General features: G+C 41.6%; 1 protein-coding gene across 1 annotated transcript in view; it reads left to right on the top strand.

Annotated features, from left to right (window-relative positions):
- LOC140483631 (guanine nucleotide-binding protein G(i) subunit alpha-2) overlaps positions 1–22728 on the top strand; it is a 241975-nt gene that overhangs the window by 93969 nt on the left and 125278 nt on the right. The window contains exons 2-3 of the mRNA XM_072581933.1: positions 18066–18108; positions 19865–20006. Coding sequence (XP_072438034.1) covers positions 18066–18108; positions 19865–20006 — 185 coding nt within the window. The remainder of the gene's footprint in view (positions 1–18065; positions 18109–19864; positions 20007–22728) is intronic.

Raw genomic sequence — 22728 nt, 5'->3', positions numbered from 1 at the left:
GATTGTTTGGTGCATGTGTCCTGGAGATGTTCTCTGAAATGTTCAGCAATATGGCATCCTGTCTCCACAGTGTAGAGGAGACTTCATCGAGCAATGAGCGCAGTAGATGACGTGTGTAGAAGTACAGGTAAATCTCTCAGATGTGGAAGGATCCACTGGGGCCTTGGATGAAGGTGTGGGCTTAGGTTTTGCACGACTTGTGGTGGCAGGGGAAGGTGCCGGGAGTGGAGTGTGTTGTTGGGGGGGTGGACCTAAAGAAGACCTAAAAATTGTCGCTGAGGGAATGTTCTCTCTGGCATGTGGATAGGGGTGGGGAGGGAAATATATCTCTGGTGGTGGGGGGTCTGTTTGTTAGTGGTGAAAATGGCGGAGGATGATGTGACACATGCAGAGGTTGGTGGGGTGGAAGGTGAAGACCAGGGAGATTCTGACCTTGTCGCAGTTGTTCGTTGCCGCTAGTGGTCTGTGGTAATTCATCTTTAGTTTTTGGAGGTTAGCACCTGACCTCCACTTGGTATTTTTGTGGTTACATTACTTAAGAAGGGCAAATTGCTGTTTGCAGAAATGGATGCAAATATTTATCCAGTTACTCTGCATTTTTGAAATCTGACCTTTCTCATCATGATGCTACCTTAAAAGTTTGGGTATTTGTTGTGAACTATTTGTTTCAGGCCACTAGCTTTCTGTTTGGACAACCTCTAATGAGATGGTGTTGCTCCTTAGTGTTTCATATGACTGTATTGCAATCCTTTACCGCTTGAGGATGTGTGCTATAACTGATTGCCTCTGTTAAGCTGACCGGCGGTGCTGAACGTATTTGTATGTGCATCCATTTGTTGGATGTTGGGACTTTTCTTATTGATCTATTGAACAGGATTGCTCAGTGACCTTGTGCTGTGGATCATGGCAGATTAGAATGGCAAAGTACCGTGGAATTAGTAGCTCCTAACTCCAATTTTTTTCCAAAGAATTAAGTTTAAAAACTGACAGTAATTAAAGTTATATCTGTAGAGTGGCAAAGTCTTTAGTGTGATCCTTCAAAATGTTACACTGGTATAATCTCAAAGGGGCTTCAAATGGACAAAATAAGAGATACTGAGGGGACTGACCAACTCCCCTCTCTTAGAAAGGCCTCTCTTGCAGAATTTTTGTGTTTTAGCTTTGTAGGAATATATGGCAAAAAAAATTTAAAGATCAACTGCAACATTAAGTTGTGTCACTAGCTTAATGGATTAGTGTACTGTGATAATCATAGCTCTGAAAACAGCTATTGAAAACACCCCTGCATTGCAGGTAAAGTTGAAGAAGAAAGAGTTTCTGTCACTGAATGCTTTCAGTCAGTTGTTGCCAAAAAGAATCAGGATAAAGTGTTTCAATCAACTTACAAAGCTATGAAATCAACTGTTCAACTATCAACAGCACACTGCTAGTAAAATCCACTGCAAAGGGTGCAATGTTCCACTGTCTGCTCTTCATGAACAGTTCAGAGATTGATGAGTATATCTTTTGGCAGTGTTCCCTCTAAGCTGCATGCTGCATGGCTACTGGGAAGTTGCATGCGTGCCAAACAAGAGCTAATGCATTGACTTCCTGTTTCTGAAGTTGTTGCTATGTACAGATCTAGGACGACTGCCCAGCACTAAAATGTGGGGAATGTAGCTTTTGGGACTCTTATTTCCAATCTGTATGCATCTGTATTGTTTTTAATTCACTTATACTTGGCACTGGTTGGGCCAGCATTTATTGCCCATCCTAGTTGCCAGTGATGGTGGGCTGCCTTCTTGAACCGCTACAGTCCACTTGTAGACCTACAATGCAGTTAGGCAGTGAATTGTAGGATTTTATCACAGTGACGCTGAAGGAACAGTGATATATTTCCGAAGTGGAAGCTTGGAGGAGAATTGAAGTTGGTGGTTGTTCTCTTGTATCCTTCCAATGGGATTGATTGTGGGTTTAGAGTGTGCGAAGGATTTTGGTGAATTTCTGCAGTGCACCTCATATATTTGTATATACTGCAGCTACTGAGCATTGGTGGTGGAGGTTGATGCTTGTGGATGTGGTGCCAGTCAAGCAGGCTGCTTTGCCCTGAATTGTGTCTAGGTTTTTCAGTGCTGTTAGAGCTGCAACAAATTTGGGGGAACCTTGTTTGTGAACTGGTTGTAACACATGATGTTGAGCAGACATGGATTACTGGACTGGCTCACTTTGGTGTTCAGAAACTAAAGAGCCAAGAAGGCAGATGACCAGGTCTTTATATTCTGGGCTGGCTTCCAGATCAGAATAGTTGGATTTTTTCCAAATGAAAACATACAAAGGTTTATTATCTCCTAAAAGCTAAGAGCAAAAACCTGGCTAATGTAAAGGCTCCTCTTGGTCATGGCATTCTGAGAGAGGAACAATTATCAACCAGGCAGCTACAGTGTGTGCTGTCTTGGCAGAGATAATGTGGGGAGATCATTTCCTTTCTTCATACTTGGTCAGCTCACTAGGGATTTGGCACGTATTGGTGTTGTAATTCTGAAAAATGAACTATAAGCCAGCAGAAAGTGCTGCAAGGTCCAAATGTCAGCACATTTGCTTTTTAACACATCTATGACTTGACAAAAGCGTATATTTTTAAGCAGCTGTGAGTAACATTTGTAACATTTCTCATCCATCTCTACCAGTGTTGCCATTGATTAGAGTATTTTGTTAGAGAATGAAACTCTTTCTATTGATCCAAATGTATAACTTGCTATTATTTTTAATAATGTATCGAAATGGATGAGTCTATCAATTCGTGCTCGATCGGTTATGTAACTAAAATTGATGTTGAGATTGCCTGTGCATGGTTTCCATTGCTAGTCCCCTGGCAAGAAATAGGAAGCACTTTCATTTAAATAAATAGCAATTATGGCTTGCATTTATATAGCACCTTTTTTTTTACTGAGCAAAATGCTCTCTGCACATTTCAGGTATGCCATCCAGCAAAATTTGCACTGAACATCGAAAGATGACATGAGAACAAGTTTGCTCAAATCAGTAGGAAAGTGGAAAGGTTTCTGGGGGAAAATTCTGGAGTTTCGAGCTAGTTGTGATGAAACTGAGGGATGCTTTAGACTTCAGAGTTGGAGGCTTGAGGGTTGCAGGAGGTTAGAGGAAGGGTGAGGACTAGGAAAAGAATTGGAAACACCATTGAAATGTTTAGATTGAGCTCTTACTCAACTAAGAGTCTTTGAGTTAGTGTGTGCAAATGAAAGATGGACAAGGATTGGTGAAATTTGGCATATGAACACCGAAGTTTCAAAGACTTTAAGCTTATAGAATGTTGAAGATGGGAGGTTGGCCAGGAGTGCATTGGACTAGTCGAGCTTAGAAGTAATAATGTGTTTAAGGGTTTCAACAGCAGTTGGGTTCAGGCAGGAATAGAGTTTGGTTACAAACAATAAATGAGGATCTGGTACAAGTGCTCTTTAAAAGAACCAGGAAAGATCCTGGTTAAATGTTACTGTGATAAGGGCAGGAGCTTACATATCACACCTGGAACATATCTACTGTGACCAATTAGAATAACTTCTGGATGGGTCTTTTGCAGTGGTAGTGTCCCTAACTCTGGACTGAGACATTCAGGTTCAAATCCCGTCCATTCTAGAGCTTTGTAATAATGTTCCTGAACTAGTTGATAAAATATCTAGACCAACATCTGAAGGGGCTTTACGGTACAGTGAAAATTTCCCTAACTCTAGACCAGGAGGCCTGGGTTCAAAGCCCACCTGTTCCAGAGGTGTGTAATAACATCTTTGAACAGATTGATCAGAAAAATATGAAAATGAAGTCTGGAAATGAATAATCCGTACAAAATAATGCTCAGTTCACAATGAAAAGAGAATTGGTAGCTTTCGCTCAATAGTGCTGATGACTCCTGTCATTTTGATTGGCAATGGACTGATGAGGAGTAGGGACTGGATTTATTGCACACTTCATTGATTTATAACATTGGCCCACGTGTATCCAGTGTACATGAAAAACCTAGTTAAGAGCACTGGCCCTCGCTACTGCTGTTAATGTAATATTGGCATTTGCTTTCTCCAGTGCACTTGACTCTGTCTGAGCTTGAGTTATCAGATTAGTGTGTCCTAGAGCAGTGGTGATACTATTCCTACTGAGTTCAGTCATCAATCAGTGCACATTATAGTTACTAGCATTCAGCGTGTCTGGTGGACCTGTCATTTAGTATGCCCATGTTTTGCAAATGCTCGAAATTGTCCTTCGGTGTGTTGTGATTCTACACAGTATCTAACACCAAGTGTAATTTGTGCCAAAGCATTCTTAATGTAAGTTGCAGATGCTGGAGAATGGAGCTGGAAAAAGCACAGCTGATAGAGCAGTATCAGAGGAGGAGGGTATGATGAAAGGTTTTGACCTGAAACGTCGGATCCCCCCACCACCCCGCTTGACCTGCTGTGCCATTTCCAGCTCCACATTCTATCCACTAATGTAAGTTGCGACCCTAACCAATTAATTCAACAGTTGTTTCACTGGCTGACTATTCCGAATGCCTGCAAGTTCAGTTGAAGGAGCTCTGCTCAGCTGACCTTCAGTTTGGAATGTGGTCTTTCCGCAGTTTCTGTGAAGTGGCCTAGTTGTTTTGTAAGTAAAGGTAGATGCCGTTTTACATGCAAAAGTCTGTCGAGGATGAATGAAGAATGGTGTGTCTGTGTCTGTCTGTGTGTCAATCATCTTTGTTTCAGTTTCCTGTGCCAGGAATTTTGAGAATGAAGAAAATGAAAATTTTAAGAGTGTCAATATTTTGTCTCATTTGTTCTCTACTTCATAGCTGCATAATTTTAATAAGAGAGGTCACTGAGTTGAAACGGATCTTTTCAGGAGGCATAGGTGGTGAATCAATTCACCAACATTATAACTGTTAAAACCATTGCTCTCTACAGATGTTGCTCGATTTCCAGTATTTTCTGTTACCTAATTAATGGCAAAGTTTCTGATTTCGAGAAACGTGTTACAGGAAGATCATAGATTGCATGCTTATTTTGTGCAAACCGTCATGTCTTGTATCAATGTATGGATGCTAATACATTTATTTCTTTGTGAGCGATTTAAGCGTTGTCTTCAGGTTAGAGGTCTGGTGAAATAATTGGTCAAAGTGAAGGAAGCTGGAAAAGAGGAAGAAGTTGGAGGGTTGATGGTTGCAATTAAGGAACAGTGGGGAGAATTGGAGGGGATGGGGGTCATGTGAAGAGATTGGAACAAATCCAGACCTTTAGTTGGGATGATGCCATCCTGTTTTTGTTTTAAATTCTTATTTCATATGAATGAAGAAATCGTGTGAAGGCCAGTTGGCCTTAAAAATATCCAAGACAGAGGTAGGCGGATTCTTGCTTACCAAGGGGATTTATAGGAATATAGAGTTAAGGTTAAAATCAGAGCAGTTTGATCTTGTTGAATGGCAGAACAGGTTTGAAGGTCAGAGTGGCCTACTTCAGTTTCTTGTATGTTTGTTTTGATGTAGCACCTATAACAGTCAAATTTCCCAAGGAAAAAATGTAGTAACATCAAAAAGGCTCATTTATTTAATGTTAAGCATGGTTTATGATGTGATGCACAGCTAAACTGTTCAGCCAATGAAAGTATATTTATAATGCTCTTAAATTTTTTTAAGTAGTGATATTTCTGGTCAGTTGATCCATATAAAATATCATCCTGTTCAAATGTGTTTGATGTTCCTCCGAAGCAGGACTTAAACTTAGACCATCTGGTCCAGAGTTAGGGCACTACTGAACAAGATGTGTTTACACAGTGTCTGACAGTGGTTACATAGTGGCTAACATTTAGCTCCAGATATCACCATTTGCTGTGGTGGGGTTTGAACTCCAGTCCTCAGCACATTAGCCTGGGATCCAGCACTACCAGGTCAGTGATATTACCTCTACACCACCACTTCTAAGAACACTTCTAAAAGAATCTCTATAAATGGCCATTGTGGGAACTCACTTTGGACAAAGTGGCCATTAACAAACTTGCAAAGCTCTGGGGCTGAAAAATGAACTTTGACACAACTTTGAATTTAGAGAGCTGGGTGACCCTTTCAGATTTTCTCGCACATTGCTGAAATCCAGATAATGAAATGGTGGATTTAACTTGTTTCCTGTGATTTTAGGGCTTAAAAATGTGTTGGTGGAAAAGCGCAGCAGGTCAGGCAGCATCAAAGGAACAGGAGAATCAACGTTTCAGGCATAAGCCCTTCTTCAGGAATGAGGAGGGTGTGCCAAGCAGGCTAAGATAAAAGGTAGGGAGGAAAAACTTGGGGCAGGGGCGTTGGGAATACAATACGTGGAAGGAGGTTAAGGTGAGGGTGATAGGCCGGAGAGGGGGTGGGGGCGGAGAGGTCAGGAAGAAGATTGCAGGTCAAGAAGGTGGTGCTGAGTCTGAGGATTGGGACTGAGAAAAGTGGTGGGGGGGTGTGAAAGAGAGGGGAAATGAGAAAGCTGGAGAAATTTGCATTCATCCCTTGTGGTTGGAGGGTTCCTAAGCGGAAGATAAGGTGCTCTTCCTCCAGGCGTCATGTTGCCATTGTCTGGTGATGGAGGAGACCAAGGACCTGCATGTTCTTGGCGGAGTGGGTGGGGGAGTTAGTGTTCAGCCACAGGGCGGTTGGGTTGGTTGGTGCGGGTGTCCCAGAGGTGTTCTCTGAAACGTTCCGCAAGTAGGCGGCCTGTCTCCCCAATGTATAGGAGGCCACAACGGGTTCAGCGGATGCAGTAAATTATATGTGTGGAGGTGCAGGTGAATTTCTGACTGATATGGAAGGATCCCTTGGGGCTTTGGAGGGAAGTGAGGGGGGAGGTGTGGGTGCAAGTTTTGCATTTCTTGTGGTTGCAGGGGAAGGTGCCGGGAGTGGAGGTTGGGTTGGTGGGGGGTGTGGCTCTGACGAGGGAGTCGCGGAAGGAGTGGTCTTTCCGGATTTTAGGTTTGTGTTTGTGATTTTTTTTAATTTAAAAGGAATATTTCTCCCACCACAGGCCACCTGTGCCAATATGCTGTGGCACCTCGAATATTTGTGACAGGCATGATTAAATTCTACTGGGTGGCAGCAGATCTACTCAGAACTTTTGGGCCTCCTGAAACTCAGTATAAACCTTTTAAATGTTGAAGTAACACCTGTGCTTTGGTTTTAAAAGGTAAAAATTTTAACTCCAACAATTGGCCATGGTTTGCCATTGATTGATTGATTCATGAATTTCACCTGATGCCTAGCTGATATTTTTCTGGCCACCAGAATAGGATAAACTATGTCTCAAAGTAATGTTTAATTCCATAGGTTTGCAGTTTTGAAAATATGCATTTAATTTTCTGAATGGAGTTTCCATACTGACATTTGATGGTTATTGGCAATTGTTTGGTAAAGTAATCCCAGTGCTGTGCACTTTATCCAGTTAGTATCTGGGGATGTTGGGAAAAATACGAAATCTCTGGGTATTAAAACTACAAATCAGCGAGGATGACAAAATTGGTGTCAGTTGTCACAATTGGTTTGGAACACTAGGAATTGGTTTCAGTTCATTTACAATGGAGTCCATTATAGAGCAAAAACAAATGGACAGCACAGCAACAGACTAGTCCATGCTGACCAGATATCCTAAATTAATCTAGTCCCAACTGCCAGCACTTGGCCCATATCCTGCTAAACCTTTCCTATTCCGATCCCATCCAGATGCCTTTTTAAATGCTGTAATTGTATTAGCCTCCACCCCTACTTCTGACAGCTCATTCCATACAAACACCACCCTCTGCGTGAAAATGTCCCTTAGGTACCTTTTTAAATCTTTCCCCTCTCACCTTAAATCTGTGCCCTCTATTTCTGGAAACTCTCTACCTGAGGAAAATACCATGTGTATTTACCCTATCCATGCCCCTTATGACCTTTTAAACCTCTATGAGGTCACCCTTCATCCTCCAATGGTCCAGGGAAAACAGTCCCAGTCTGTTCAGCCTCTGTATAGCTCAAACCCTCCAACTCCAGCAATGTCCTTTTCTGAAACCTTTCAAGTTTCACAACATCCTTCGTATAGGAAGGAGACCAGAATTGTGCACAGGATTCCAAAAGTGGCCTAACCAATTACCTGTGCAGCCGCAACAAGACCTCCCGGAGGAGAAATGTTGACATGTCTGTGGCTGTTGAATTTCAGGACTTCAGGGGATCTGACTTGTGTTAAAATCAGTTACTGGCTGTTAGAATCCCCCACCTAAGAACCATATTTGTAAAATTACTTTGACTGGAGAGTCAGGTGTACAGCATGGAAACAGACCCTTCGGTCCAACCCGTCCATGCCAACCAGATATCCCAACCCAATCTAGTCCCAGCACCTGGCCCATATCCCTCCAAACCCTTTCTATTCATATATCTATCCAAATGCCTTTTAAATGTTGCAATTGTACCAGCCTCCACCACTTCTTCTGGTAGCTCATTCCATACCCGTAACACCCTCTGCATGGAAAAGTTGCCCCATAGGTCTCCTTTATATTTTTCCCCTTTCACCTTAAACCTATGTATGGGCTCTAGTTCTAGACTCCTCGACCACAGGGAAAAGACTTTGCCTATTTACCCTATCCATGTCCCTCATAATTTTGTGAACCTCTATAAGGCTGACATATAGCTGAGAATCAGATTTTATTGTCATGAGTACAGAAGTATGAGTACAGCAAAAAGTATACAGAGGTACTTCGGTACAAAGTAGAAAATAAAGAAACAAAGTTAAAAGTTAAAAATCACTGCCTTTCTTGGTACTAAGTAGAAAATTAAAATTAAAAGTTCAGCAGTCTGTCTATCGTGCTTCGCCATGCTGGGCTTCCATTGCCTACAAGCACCCGATCTCCTCTGCTTTGATCCACTTTCCGGGAGACCTCGGGCTGTCTGCTCTCACTGCAGCCACAGATGCCAGGGAGTCTCCCTCACTGCCACATGGGACTCACTTTTCCTGTATTGAGTTCAATCTCCGACTGTCATTGTCCTGATCCAGGCCTCCAGCCGCTGCCACACTCCAGACCCAATGAAGCCATGATCCTGTCGCTTTCCCTGCCTCCATCGAGCTCACTCCAATGGTAAGTTCGATCTCCCCCGTGCCTATTGCCACTGCAGATGCTCTGAGACCTGGGGCAGCCTTCTACCAATGCTGCTGCAAATGCTGGGGACCCACTTTCACTGCCATGCACTTGGCTTGCTCTCCCACGCACTGGGCTTGTCTGTGCTGCACAAATTCATTCTCCGTGGAAGGTAAGTAGATTTAAAGTAGGAAGAAAAAGCAGTAAAAGTACAAAAAAATGTAAAAGCGAATGGAGCCAGATGAGTTGCGAGCAGGAGCCCTCGCTCTGTGCTGTTACTCTGCGTTACTTAGCCCAGCTGGTATTATCTGCTATCACTCTCCATAGGAGCTGCTCCTGTCCACACCAGTCTTCACCATCTACACGGCAGGTACTCATGTGACTCAGCCAACGTTGCAGGCAAGGATGTCCTGACGCATGGTACATTGGTGAGACTGAGCAGAGGCTACAACAACAGATGAATGGACACCGCACAACAATCACCAGCCAGAAGTGTTCCCTCCCAGTTAGAGAACACTTCAGCGGTTCTGGACATTCGACCAGGTGACCATCCTCCAAGGCGGACTGCAAGACAGGCAACAATGCAAACTGGCCGAGCAGAGGCTGATAGCCAAGTTCGGTACCCATTATGATGGTCTCAACTGAGATCTTGGGTTCATGCCACACTACAGGTACCCCACTGCACTATACACTCTCTCACACACGTGCACACTCCCACAGACCCCCACACTCACGCAGACCCTCTCTCGTACACAAGCTCACACATACACCCCCCCCCCCCCCACCCACACACACACTCTCCCATGCATGCACCCTCTCACAGACTTGTACTCCATTACACTCTCACACACAAACCATACATATCTCTCTCTGACACTCACACACCCCATGCATGCACTCACTCAGTCTCCTCTGCATGTGCGCACACAAGTTTGTGGGGTGAATTTGTACTTCCAGAATTGCATTTTACTTCACTCAAAACTGCGTAAATCCATGTAAGATTCTATAAATCCAACTTTAGAAATAGAATCTGTCTGATCTAACATTGGGACAGATTTTAACCTCACACCTTCAATGCATTACCTGCCCTGCGATGGCATCTATTGTTAAAATGATCTTGAACGTAACTTTAAAAAAGTTCTGGGATTTACATATGAGGGAACCGAAACTAAAATGGTAATTCTAAAAGCTGAAAGGATTAAGCTAAATTTGTTTAATATTACATTCCATGACATTGCAATTCTGATGCTATAATTCTGTGTCTTATGATTTTGCTCCACAACTACCTGATGAAGAAGCAGCGCTCTGAAAGCTAGTGTTTCCAAATAAACCTTTTGGACTATAACCTGCTGTTAAGATTTTTAACCTTGTCCACCCCAGTCCAACACCTCCAAATCAATCTTTATCTGACCCGATTAGCAAATAAATCTATTCCTTTTTCCACCTTGCAAATCTTACTTCCCCTTTAAACACACCTAATCTATTCATCACTTCCTTCTGGTTATCTATTCAACAATCACGCTGATTAATGAAGTTTCTTCCAAATTCCTTATTAGTAATTATCTTGTATTTATGACTGAGGGTTTTGAACTTCACTGTAAATGGAAATTGTGTTTGATATGGTGTGAAAGATTTGGTGGGGCAGAGAGGATTGTGGGAGGAAGGAACAGATGCAACATGTCTGTTTAATGGCAAAGCTTACAAATACAAATTGTAAGCTTGGGGTCATGTGACATTCCACAAAACCTGTTCATTCATTTAGATCCCATGAACATGTTACTAGTCATCGCTTCTGGCGACTAAATAACGTTTTATCCAGAACTAAATTAACCACTCTGCTAACTTTTGAGTTAGAACAGAAAATCACTTTGTACGCAGGCTTGGTACTATGTCCACTGTTTGTCTCTTCATTGTGGGGAGGTTATGTGCTTTTACTTTACTTTGCCAGCACATGTGGTTGTGACCCTTCACCATTTGCTGATCCATAAATGTTTATACTTTATGAGATGGGAACATTCACAGAATGTTTTGATCCTCTCGGATTTTTCACCATCTTGCAGTTACATTTATTGATTGAATCTTGACAGTTTCATAAATTGCTAATTGCACTGTTCAGTGCTTGATGCCTACGCACCTATTGTTAGCCCAGAGATCTGGCCAGCTCGTTTAACACTGGCCATGTTGAGATGACTGCCTGTGTTCAGTATTATTACAACATTAGCCTGTGTCCTGTCGGGATTCAATTCATTGGGGATCTTGAGATTCTCTATCCATTTTAACAAAGTAAAATCGTGGAATGATGTAACACACAAGGAGACCATTTGGTTTATCATGTCTGTGCCAGATTTTTAAAAGTGATCGAACTACTGCTCTCCTGCCTTTTAGAGTCAGAGTCATAAAGATGTACAGCACGGAAACAGACCATTCGGTCCAACTTGTCCATACTGACCAGATATCCTAACCTAATCTAGTTCCATTTGCCAGCATTTGGCCCATATCACACTCAACCCTTCTATTCATATACCCATCCAGATGCATTTTTCCATAACTCCTCCATGTTTTCCTAGTCAGTTAGATACCAATTCCTGTCTTTTGAAGGTTATGGTTTTATTGCTTCCATTAAATTTTCTACAGTGCATTCCAGATAACATTTTTAAAAAAAATTCTTATCTCATTGCTAGTTATTTTGAAAAACATCAAAAGTCCGTATTTTCTATTTACCAACTCTTCAGTCACTGGAAACTGTTTCTCTTTATTTCTTGGCTTCAATTTGAATGCACAACTTAAATCTACATGGAATACACCTCTGCTCCAAGGTGAACCAATTATCACTTCTCTGTGTCACTGAAGTCTCATCTCATGTCATTCCAGTAAATCTCCAGGATGTTCTGTCAGGCCTTTAGTATATGTTACCCTAAATTGTCGTGCCTCCAGTTGGCCACACTACTGCAGCTGAATCCCAATTCCAACAAACAAATTGTTTTTTGTAAAAAATCTAAATTATCAATAGGAAGTTACTTGCTACTTGGTCGTGCTTGGAGTGGACTTGGAGAAGCTGGAAACTCTGGCTTCTTAGTAGGAAATCCAAGTGGACGAAGACAACATGAATAAAAAGAGAAAATGCTGGAGACTCTGCAGGTCTTGCGGCATCAGCGGAGAGAAAAACATTATGGCTTCAGGAAAATTGAAAATTGTTTGAAATAGTCAGGAGGGAAGAATTAGGTCCAGTAATTTATTGAATTTCTGGGTGTTTTGCATTGTAATTTCTAATTCTGGAAAAGAATGAGTTTTCAGGTGTTTTGCATTATATGTTCCATAGCTCAGTTAAAAGGATTTTTTTTGTAATGTAAATATTAAGAGTATGAAGTGCTTGGTTCTGGATTATTCTGGTTTACGTTCTGGCGGGGAAACAATTTAAACATGGTGTTTGGGTTCTGGAGCAACAACAAAGGTAGATTTTTAGATACACAAATTTTTTTTTTACTTTGGACTACTTTGTAATGCCAATTTTTTTTCTCTAAGAATAAGAGCAACAGGAAATGCTGGAAACACTCCTTTGGTCAGGCATCATCTATAAAGAGAACAGACTTCATTAGAAATGCAGAGTCTACATTGAAATATGCATTTCTTTACATGCAGAACTAGCTGCTGTTGTACACACAGGTCAGTAACCTCAGCAGAACTTCTGAGGAGCCAGTGTTTTCCATTACCCAGCAGATCCACTGCAGTTTGGCATTTAGATATTGTGGTGCCTAACCGTGGAAATAAGATTTACAATTGATGCATGCATTTTTAAAGGAAGGTACATTTCCATTTAGACTTGCAATTGAATTTCAGTTATTTAAAATACTGAACACAGGCTGCTTTATAATCGATGCCTTGTATCACAATTCACCTGGCTGTGATTGTTACACATTTATTTTCATCAAATCATTAGCCACCACCCCATGGTTAGTTAGATTTGTTATAGTGAGACCCTACGTTTATTTCAGATTTCTGACATCTACAATGTTTCCACTTGCCCTACAGCAAGGACAATTTCACTGGCTCAATGACTTGCTCACTGTCAATTTAAGAACCTTGTAACCATGCAGATCTTTCACATGTTCCAGTGAAGTTTGCACCATATTCTAACTCTGAAGTTCTCCCAGTCAAGTGTGAATTACTGACATGCCTGGGTTCCCTCAAAACGCACAGAAATGATTTGGTTTCATAACAGCTGCTTGTTTGAAATTATTTAGGGATCCGATTTTAATCATCTCCAATATTAACGTGGAGATCTATGTTGCAATCAGAGAAAATATTCTTTATCCTTTCTCTACCTTGTCACAGTATTCTGAATGCTACAGGTTCTCTACTTGGCCGTCGTAGGTGGTCACTGTTCCTTGAATTCATGAAGGGCAAGATGCGTACAAATTTGACATGGCATCTCCATGTGAGCTTTGACTGTGTCAGTGTCTGATAAACTTTCCCTGTTTTGAAAAAAAACTAATCTGTAGAGCCAAGAACTATTTTATTACTCCCTTGAAGTGCACACATCTGTCTTCTGTGCACATCCTCTAATGAGTCATGTTTTATTGTTGATTCTCAATTTAAAAAAAAAGGGCATTATACTTGACCTTGCTTGGTGGCTGTGTACTTTGGTAGCACATAGTCTGCACCGTGCGGTGGGCGTTTATTTGATGATTTTCATGTTTATTTTAATGTTTACACAGCTATTAATGATGCAGAAGTTGTAATCCCTCACCCTCCAGATTGAAGGTGGGAGAGAAAAATGTCAGCTGTATAGTTTGAAACAAAAATAATTCTTTATTTAAGTTAGATCATGTTAAACTTGCTCTGAAAATAGGAACTTAATAGTGAGAAAAAGTTTCGTAAAAGAACTGATAGACTTTGATGTTTTGGGCAGTGTACTTTACCTGTCATTTGCAGGAATACCTCAACAGGGAAACGAGGTAATTATATGTAGTGCAGGGTGGGAGTATGTACCGGATCTTTCCGCTGAGTATACAACGAAGGAAATCTGCCACCCTGACTTGGTCTGGCCTACGTGTTACTCCAGACTGAGCAATGTGCTTTGCTATTAACTGCCCTCTGCAGTGACTGAGCCAGCTGCTCATTTCAAGGGTAATCAGGGATGAGAAACAAATGCTGGTCTTAACCGGTATGGTCGAGGGAAAAAAACACGTTCGAGGTAATTCATTTGCATCAGCATGATTCACTTTAGAGACACTGCGTGCTCATTGCAATTCTGTGAGTTGAACATCTTGAAAGCTCTTAGTAAAGGTGTGAAGGAGATTCTTACCTCAATTCAATTATATACACAACATTTTCTCTTCTGCTTTTCATTCAATATTTAGAAGAGAAGGGGATTTTATGTTTTGATTTTAAAAAAGAATGTTAGGTATATATCAGAATGAGCTTCAGTTTGGTTTATTGTTGCATGCATTGAGATAGAGTGAAGTGTTGTTTTGCGTGCTATACAGGCAGATTGTACCATGCAAAGTGCATCAGGTCAGCAGAACAGTGTGCAGAATACAGTGTTACGGTCATAGAGAAGGTACAGTGAGAGCTCCGAATTAATATTCGAGAAGTCCATTCAAAGGTAGTGTGGTGCTGGAAAAGCACAGAAATGAAGGGTTTATGCCCAAAACGTCAATTCTGCTCCTTGGATGCTGCCTGACATGCTGTCTTTTTCCATTGCCACACTCCGACTCTGATCTCCAGCATCTGCAGTCATCACTTTCTCCAATTCTGTTTAAAAAAAATTGGGAAACAGCAGGGAAGAGGTTATGCTCGAGTTGGTTCGATGAATACTTGACAAAAAAACTGCTCGTCTTGCAATCAGATTGAAATTTTGATATGTATAAATAAACCAATAAAATACAAGCCCAAGAAAGATAGCGATATCCTCAGTTAGTGACTGAAGGAGCTGTACATGGAATTTATGGCCACCACCATAGAGTCATAGAGATGTACAGCATAGAAACAGACCCTTCGGTCCAATCAGTCCATGCCGACCAGATATCCCAACCCAATCTAGTCCCACCTGCCAGCACCCGGCCCATATCCCTCCAAACCCTTCCTATTCATATACCCATCCAAATGCCTCTTAAATGTTGCAATTGTACCAGCCTCCACTTCCTCTGGCAGTTCATTCCATACCCATACCACCTCTGAGTGAAAAAGTTGCCCCTTAGGTCTCTCTCTCCTATCTTTCCCTGCTCATCTTAAACCAATGCCCTCTAGTTCTGGACTCCCCCAGCCCAGTGAAAAGACTTTGCTTATTTATCCTATCCGTGCCCCTCAGCCTCCAACGCTCCAGGGAGAACAGCCCCAGCCTGTTCAGCCTCTCCCTGTAGCTCAGATCCTCTGACTCTGGCAACATCCTTGTAAATCTTCTCTGAACCCTTTCAAGTTTCACAACATCTTTCTGATAGGAAGGAGATCAGGATTGCACACAATATTACAACAGTGGCCTAACCAATGTCCTGTACAGCTGTAACATTACCTCCCAATTCCTGTACTCAATACTCTGGCCAATAAAGGAAAGCATACCAAATGCCGCCTTCACTATCCTATCTACCTGCGACTCCATTTTCAAGGAGCTATGAACCTGCACTCCAAGGTCTCTTTGTTCAACAACACTCCCGAGGACCTTACCATTAAGTGTATAAGTCCTGCTAAGAATTGCTTTCCCAAAACGCAGCACCTCACATTTATCTAAATTAAACTCCATCTGCCACTTCTCAGCCCATTAGCCCATCTGGTCCAGATCCTGTTGTAATCTGAGGTAACCCTCTTTGCTGTCCACTACAACTCCAATTTTGGTGTCATCTGCAAACTTACTAACTGTACCTCTTATGCTCGCATCCAAATCATTTATGTAAATGACCAAAAGTAGAGGACCCAGCACCGATCCTTGTGGCACTCCACTGGTCACAGGCCTCCAGTCTGAAAAACAACCCTCCACCACCACCCTCTGTCTTCTATCTTTTGAACCAGTTCTGTATCCAAATGGCTAGTTCTCCCTGTATTTCATGAGATCTAAACTTGCTAATCAGTCTCCCATGGGGAACTTTGTCGAAAGCCTTACTGAAGTCTATATAGATCACACCTACTGCTTTGCCCTCATCAATCCTCTTTGTTACTTCCTCAAAAAACTCAATCAAGTTTGAGAGACATGATTTCCCACACACAAAGCCATGTTGATTATCCCTAATCAGTCCTTGCCTTGCCAAATACATGTACATCCTGTCCCTCAGGATACCCTCCAACAACTAGCCCATCACCAAGGTCAGGCTCACCAGTCTATAGTTCCCTGGCTTGTCCTTACTGCCCTTCTTAAACAGTGGCACCATGTTTGTCAACCTCCAGCAGATCTGATAAGAGTAGAAACAATCCTCAGAAATTTATCATAGACAATTTCAGATTTGGGGTAGTTTAGAGATCAGGTAGACTCTTAATAGCGAAAGTAAAATTGTTATCCATGGCTTATTGAGAGTGTTGGGCAGGTTGCCAGTGAGGATTTGGTAAAGCTGGTGAGTCATGTAAGTTGAAAACAAAAATATTAAATACCAACATTTCAATTTGCATCATACATTCTGTTTTATTATATAATGTGTCTTGGTACTGTGTTTGGTGCCTTTGTTTTGGGGTTGTAATGGTTGTTGTTTTGGAGCAGAGACCATTGTTATAAATAAAACATTTGCAACAAAACTGTTTTAAAAATTGAGGAGAATGAATAAAGGAATTGAGCATGAAATGAATGGAAGGTCCATCAGACTGAATTCCAGAGTTGATTTGAATTTCCAATCTCTGTACTTGACAGCTTAATTCAGTTTAGGGATTGCCAACTCAATAAATCCAGAAGTTTATATTTCAGAATTTATTGGTGTTCTGGATCCCTTGCCACAATGAATTAGTCAGCAGTTTTGAGTACCAATTATGATATAACCCTTTAGCTTGCATGCTATAATTTGGCAGTGTTTCTCCAGTCACATTCCATGTCCCACACTTGAAAACTTCCTTGTTGATCTCATACCTCTCCATGCTCCCCAACTTTCTCTGAGAGGTTTTTAAAAAAAAGGCAATCCAGACAGCTATCTTGATTGCTATCCTAACACTTGCAGGGAAGGGAAGGTGATGTTAGTGCATTCGGTGTTCCTCAGATTTGGTTTACTATATTTCAATGATAATTAGCTTTCCAACTCCATTAAGTAGCGTGTCCCTCAAGAAAACATTGCCATTGATTTTCTTTCTGATGGGAAGGGTAGTTTTCAGTGAATTGTATATGAATCACTTTAACGTATGATGTATCTTATTACACCGATACCCATTTAACTGGAGGATAATGAACATTTTATGTGCGCTTTTAAAAATGAATTGCAATTAATCTCGAGTGATTACTGCTCGGTGTCTGTTATCAAGTTCCTTTACTTTTGGGGAAAGAATGCTAATCCGTTGTGCACAGTTTCATTTCATAGACAAATTATTATTCAACTTTTCTGTAGCTACATTTTTATTGAATTCCATTAAGAATTTTTTTAAAATTTAAAATCGCCTGCAGAATGATGTCTAGAGATGGAATTCAGTAAAGCGTCTTCCCTTACGCGTGTGATGGGCAGATATTACAAGATCCCCCTGATTACTAAAGATTACTATTTATAAAAGATGAATTTAGGAAATAAATGCTCTGTGTGAACAGAGAAACTCACTCCTCCCTTCCCTTCTCCCTCCAACATCAGTGTTATCAGAATGTGATCTACATCAGCATTTGTGAGCTAAATGGGGAGACAGTTAAATTGCCTCAGTCCAATTCATCATTTGTAAGTGTATGCTTCAATTAATACTGACCAAGCCTGCTACAAAATGTTAATGACTGTGTACAGGCTTGAGAGGTTTTGTTGTAATGTTTTATTATTAAATCCAAGTTATTGAAAGCAATCTACATTATTTTATCTTGACAGGTGCTGGAGAATCTGGGAAAAGCACAATTGTAAAGCAAATGAAGTGAGTATTATCCTTGATGTTTTGAAGAATATAAACCATTTGTCCATGAACAGTATGTTATGCCCTGACTAGCGCACCCACTTTATGATGGTCTTTATGGGCACCTCACTCCTGCATGTTGGGTTTGTCTGTGATCCTCCCATCATGCCACTTGGTGTTACTTCAAGGCAACAAGGAATTGTTAAAGGTGGGAGTAATCCACAGATCCAATGAGTATGTTCTTGATGAAATAAATCAACAATGTATGTTGTGTTTTTAGATGATTGGAGGTAACTTAGTGTTGTATTATGCATTGTGTCCAATCTAAGACTGTTTGTTTGATACTGACATTGAATGTCAATAGTTGAAGAACCATCTATTCCCAAACATTGAGAACCTTCACTTGGATCGGAGTGACGGGAATATATTTGGGGCTGCAAATGTGGGAGGTTATTTCTCGGCGGTCTTAAGGTGCGTTTACAGTAGGGAAATACAGGAGTATAAGTTATTTTAAGGGTCCTTTTAAACAAGCGCGCACAGTGAACATGAGGGGTTGGAGTGAAGGAAACGCATACAGAAGGTGTAAAAAGCTAAAATGATTTCCAAGGATTAGAACCACATGCAGGGATGTACAACAAGGGAGACTAAAATTCCTGTCTTGGCCTTAAAGCAAATCGCAACATTAAGCTAATCCAGTTCAAAACATTGCAAAATGACAAAACTTACTAATGAAGTGCTCAAGATCTTTTTCCATATTTTATAATGGTCACACGTAAAGTTGCCACAATCCCAGAGGTCCAAAGCACTGCTTTTTCATTCGAGAGAAATGACTGGTAATGAGTTTAACCAGAATGTCACCAATGCCTCAGGTGAACACAGGATTGCGAAAGTGAGACTTTTAGTGGTGACGTTAGCCAATTCAGGAATTGAACCCATGGTGTTGGCATCACACTGCATTGCAAACTAGCCATCCAGCCAAATGAGCTAACTAGGAGGGTGCTCAATGTATTCCACACACTCAAGCCATCCAACTACATACCCTGTTCATATACTTTTCATGCTTTTGATACACCATAGATGTGGAGCACAGAGATATGACATTCTATCAAGCAAACTGCTTTTGGTTGGAGTCCAGAATAAAATCTCATGTTTTATGGATTATATACGAAAGCTCAAAGTACACTTGTATGATTTTGTTTAAGCAAATCATTATTTGGTGGTTGATTGGATTGGTCCTTTTATGTGTTTCTCTGTTTCACCACAGACACATTTCACTGATACGCCACTGTTCTCAAACTTTAAAGATTTAGTGGAGATGCAGTGTGTTTTGCTTTGTGCCCTACTGAGGGAGTGTAGTGAGGTGGCTGGTACTGATAGAATTGCCAGCTCTTGATAAATTGGAGCATTTTCCTTAAGTTACGTGATCAATGTGTACTCTCTAGATGAATGTTCAGAGGATGTCAATTAAAACACCTCTTTAAAACCATCTAGATGTGGAGCTACATTGCAGTGCTCGCTCCTAAAACAAAATTTCTCAATTTTGAATCATGGAACGAGTTGTGTTGCTTTTTATCCATGCTGTTTGGTTTGAAACTTTTAGCTTTAAGATAACACATGTTATAGATGACCGTTGCAGTAGTGTCAAAGACTGACTGATTATATTAGAAGTCAGTTAGAAGGTAGTGCAAGGCCCATGATTCTATGGATGCTACAGTCAGTCTGTGTGGTGTAATAAAGTTACGTGGAACTGAAATGTTTCTTCTTTGGATTTTTATAGGATTATCCACGAGGATGGATACTCAGAAGAAGAATGTAGACAATACAAAGCTGTGGTATACAGCAACACCATCCAGTCTATCATGGCCATCATCAAAGCTATGGGAAACCTGAAAATAGACTTTGGAGAGTCTGGCAGAGCAGTAAGTCAACTCTGCAGGCAACTTAGTGGATATTTCTTGTATACTGATCTATGTGTTTGATAAGTGTGCTGTTGTGATGACACACACAAGAAGACATAAACATTGCTGCTTTTTATGCGGGTTTCATTTACTGAGAGTTATTGGAGCAATCATTTTTTTTCATTCGTGGGTTGATATGCATCGTTTGGTGGTGAGCAGCTTTCTTGAGCTGTTGGAATCCATGTTGTGTAAGTACGCCCAGAGCGCTTATGGAGATGTTCTAGGGTTTTGATGCAGTGAAAGGGTGATGAGTTATTTCCAAGTCAGATGTTCTGTCAAATGGAGGGGATCTTTTCATTCTACATGGGTTTGGAAAGTACTTTTGAAGCAGCATTGGTGAATTCCCACAGTGCATTTTATAGATACTACACGCTGCTGCTACTGAGCATCAGTGGTGATGGGCCTGAATAGCCCCACATTCACGAACAGTCAAGCAGCTGCTTTGTCATGGATGCTGTCAAGTTTCTTGATTGTTAGAGCTGAACCCATCCAGGCAAATGGGAGGGTCCTGGCCTGCCTTATAGATGGTGAACACGCCTTGGAGTCAGGAGGTGAGCTACTCGCTGCATTATTCCCAGCCTCTGACCTGCTCTCGTCAGCATTCGGTTTGAGGAGAGTCCAGTCCAGTTGCTGGTCAATGGGTAACCACCATGGTATTGAGAGTGGGGAATTCAGTGATGGTAAGAGTGACTGTGACTTATTGAAGTTTGACATTCACAGCACATAAATGCCAGGCAATATTACTTGTCACTTTTCAATCATTCCTGAAGAAGGGCTTATGCCCGAAATATTGATTCTCCTATTCCTTTACTGCTGCCTGACCTGCTGCGCTTTTCCAGCAACACATTTTTAAGCTCTGATCTCCAGCATCTGCAGTCCTCACTTTCTCCTAGTTGATTTTAACCTACTGCGAATCTTCTTGCAAGGATGCCTTCCTTGAAGAAGCTCTCCTCCTCCCTCTACAAGGATCTCGGTGAGTCCCCCTCTCTCTGCACCCCCCAGGTCATCTCCTCTGCCCTGAAGGTCTTCAGCCACGTTCATCCCTGAAGAAGGGCTTATGCCCGAAATGTCGATTCTCCTGTTCCTTTGCTGCTGCCTGACCTGCTGCACTTTTCCAGCAACACATTTTTAAGCACTATTCAATCTAAGTCTGGATCTTGTCCAGATCTTGTTTCATTTGGACATGGACACTTTAGATACTGAAGCAGTCTCAAATGATGCTGAACATTGTGCAATCATTGGCAAATGTTGCCCATTTCTGACCGTACGATGTTGTGAAGGTCATTGATCAAGCAGATGGAATCGTTGCATGTAAGAAACTTGTGTGGAAATGTCCTGGAACGGAAATGACTGACCTTAACAACTGCAAGTGTCTTCCTGTGTGCCAGGTGTGACGAAAACCAGTGTTTTTCCCCCCAATTCCCATTGACACTAGTTTTGCCACGGCTCTTTCATATCACGCTTGGCCTTTATGTCAAGGGCTGTCACTCTCCTCTGTCCTCTAGAATTCAGCTCTGTCCATGTGAACCAAATGAGGTCAGGAGGTGAGTGGCCCTGGTGGAACCCAAACTGGGCATCACTGAGCAGGTGCTGCTTGATAGCACTATTGATGACACCTTCCATCAATTTACTGATGATTGAGAGTAGACTGGGGCAGTAATTGGCTGGGTTGGATTTGTCCTTTTATTTTTGTGTACAGAACATACCTGTGGAATTTTTTTGCATTGTGTCAGATGGTGCCAAGCTTGACTGTGTCAGGAAACTGTGCGCATGGGCTCAATTCCAAACTCTCTATCGCAAAGTCATGATGCCACTCACAAAGGTTGCACTGTGGATGCAAACAGGAGCAGGGAGGTGGTCAAAAAGAAGAGTGAGAATGTAGAAAAGTGAGGTAAAAGGCTCAGGAAAGGGGCCATGTCATCACTTGACACCAGGGAAAAGATTTTGTCTATTTACCCTATCCATGCCCTGCTTGATTTTATAAACCTCCTATGAGGTCACCTCTCAGTCTTTGACGCTCCAGGGAAAACAGCCCTTGTCTGTTCAGCCTCTCCTATAGCTCAAATCCTCCAACCCTGGCAACATCCTTGTAAATCTTTTCTGAACCCTTTCAAGTTTCACAACATCTTTCCAATAGGAAGGAGACCAGAATTGTTCGCAATATTCTAAAAGTAGCCTAACCAACATCCTGTACAGTTGCAACATGACCTCCCAACTCCTATACTCAATGCTCTGACCAATAAAGAAAAGCATATCAAGTACTGCGTTCACTATCTTATTTACTTGCAACTCTACTTTCAAGGAGCTATGAACCTGCACTCCAAGGTCTCTTTGTTCTCTAGGACCTTGCCATTAAGTGTATAAGTCTAGCTCTGATTTGCTTTCCCAAAATGCAGCACCTTGCTTTTATCTAAATTAAACTCCATCTACCACATCTTAGTCATTGGCCCATCTGATCGAGATCCATTGTAATCTGAGGTAACCGTCTTTGCTGTCCACCACACCTCCAATTTTGGTGTCATATGCAAACTTACTAACAAACATCCTATGTTCATATCCAAATCATTTATATAAATGATGCAAAGTAGTGGACCCAGCACCAATCCTTGTAGCACTCCACTGGTCACAGACCTCCAGTCTGAAAAACAACCCTTCCACCAACACCCTTTGTCTTCTACTGGTG

This window comes from Chiloscyllium punctatum, chromosome 12, assembly GCF_047496795.1.
Source record: "Chiloscyllium punctatum isolate Juve2018m chromosome 12, sChiPun1.3, whole genome shotgun sequence".
NCBI lineage: Eukaryota > Metazoa > Chordata > Chondrichthyes > Orectolobiformes > Hemiscylliidae > Chiloscyllium > Chiloscyllium punctatum.
The sequence above is the reverse complement of the archived record's forward strand: the minus strand, read 5'-3'. Positions and strand labels throughout refer to the sequence as shown.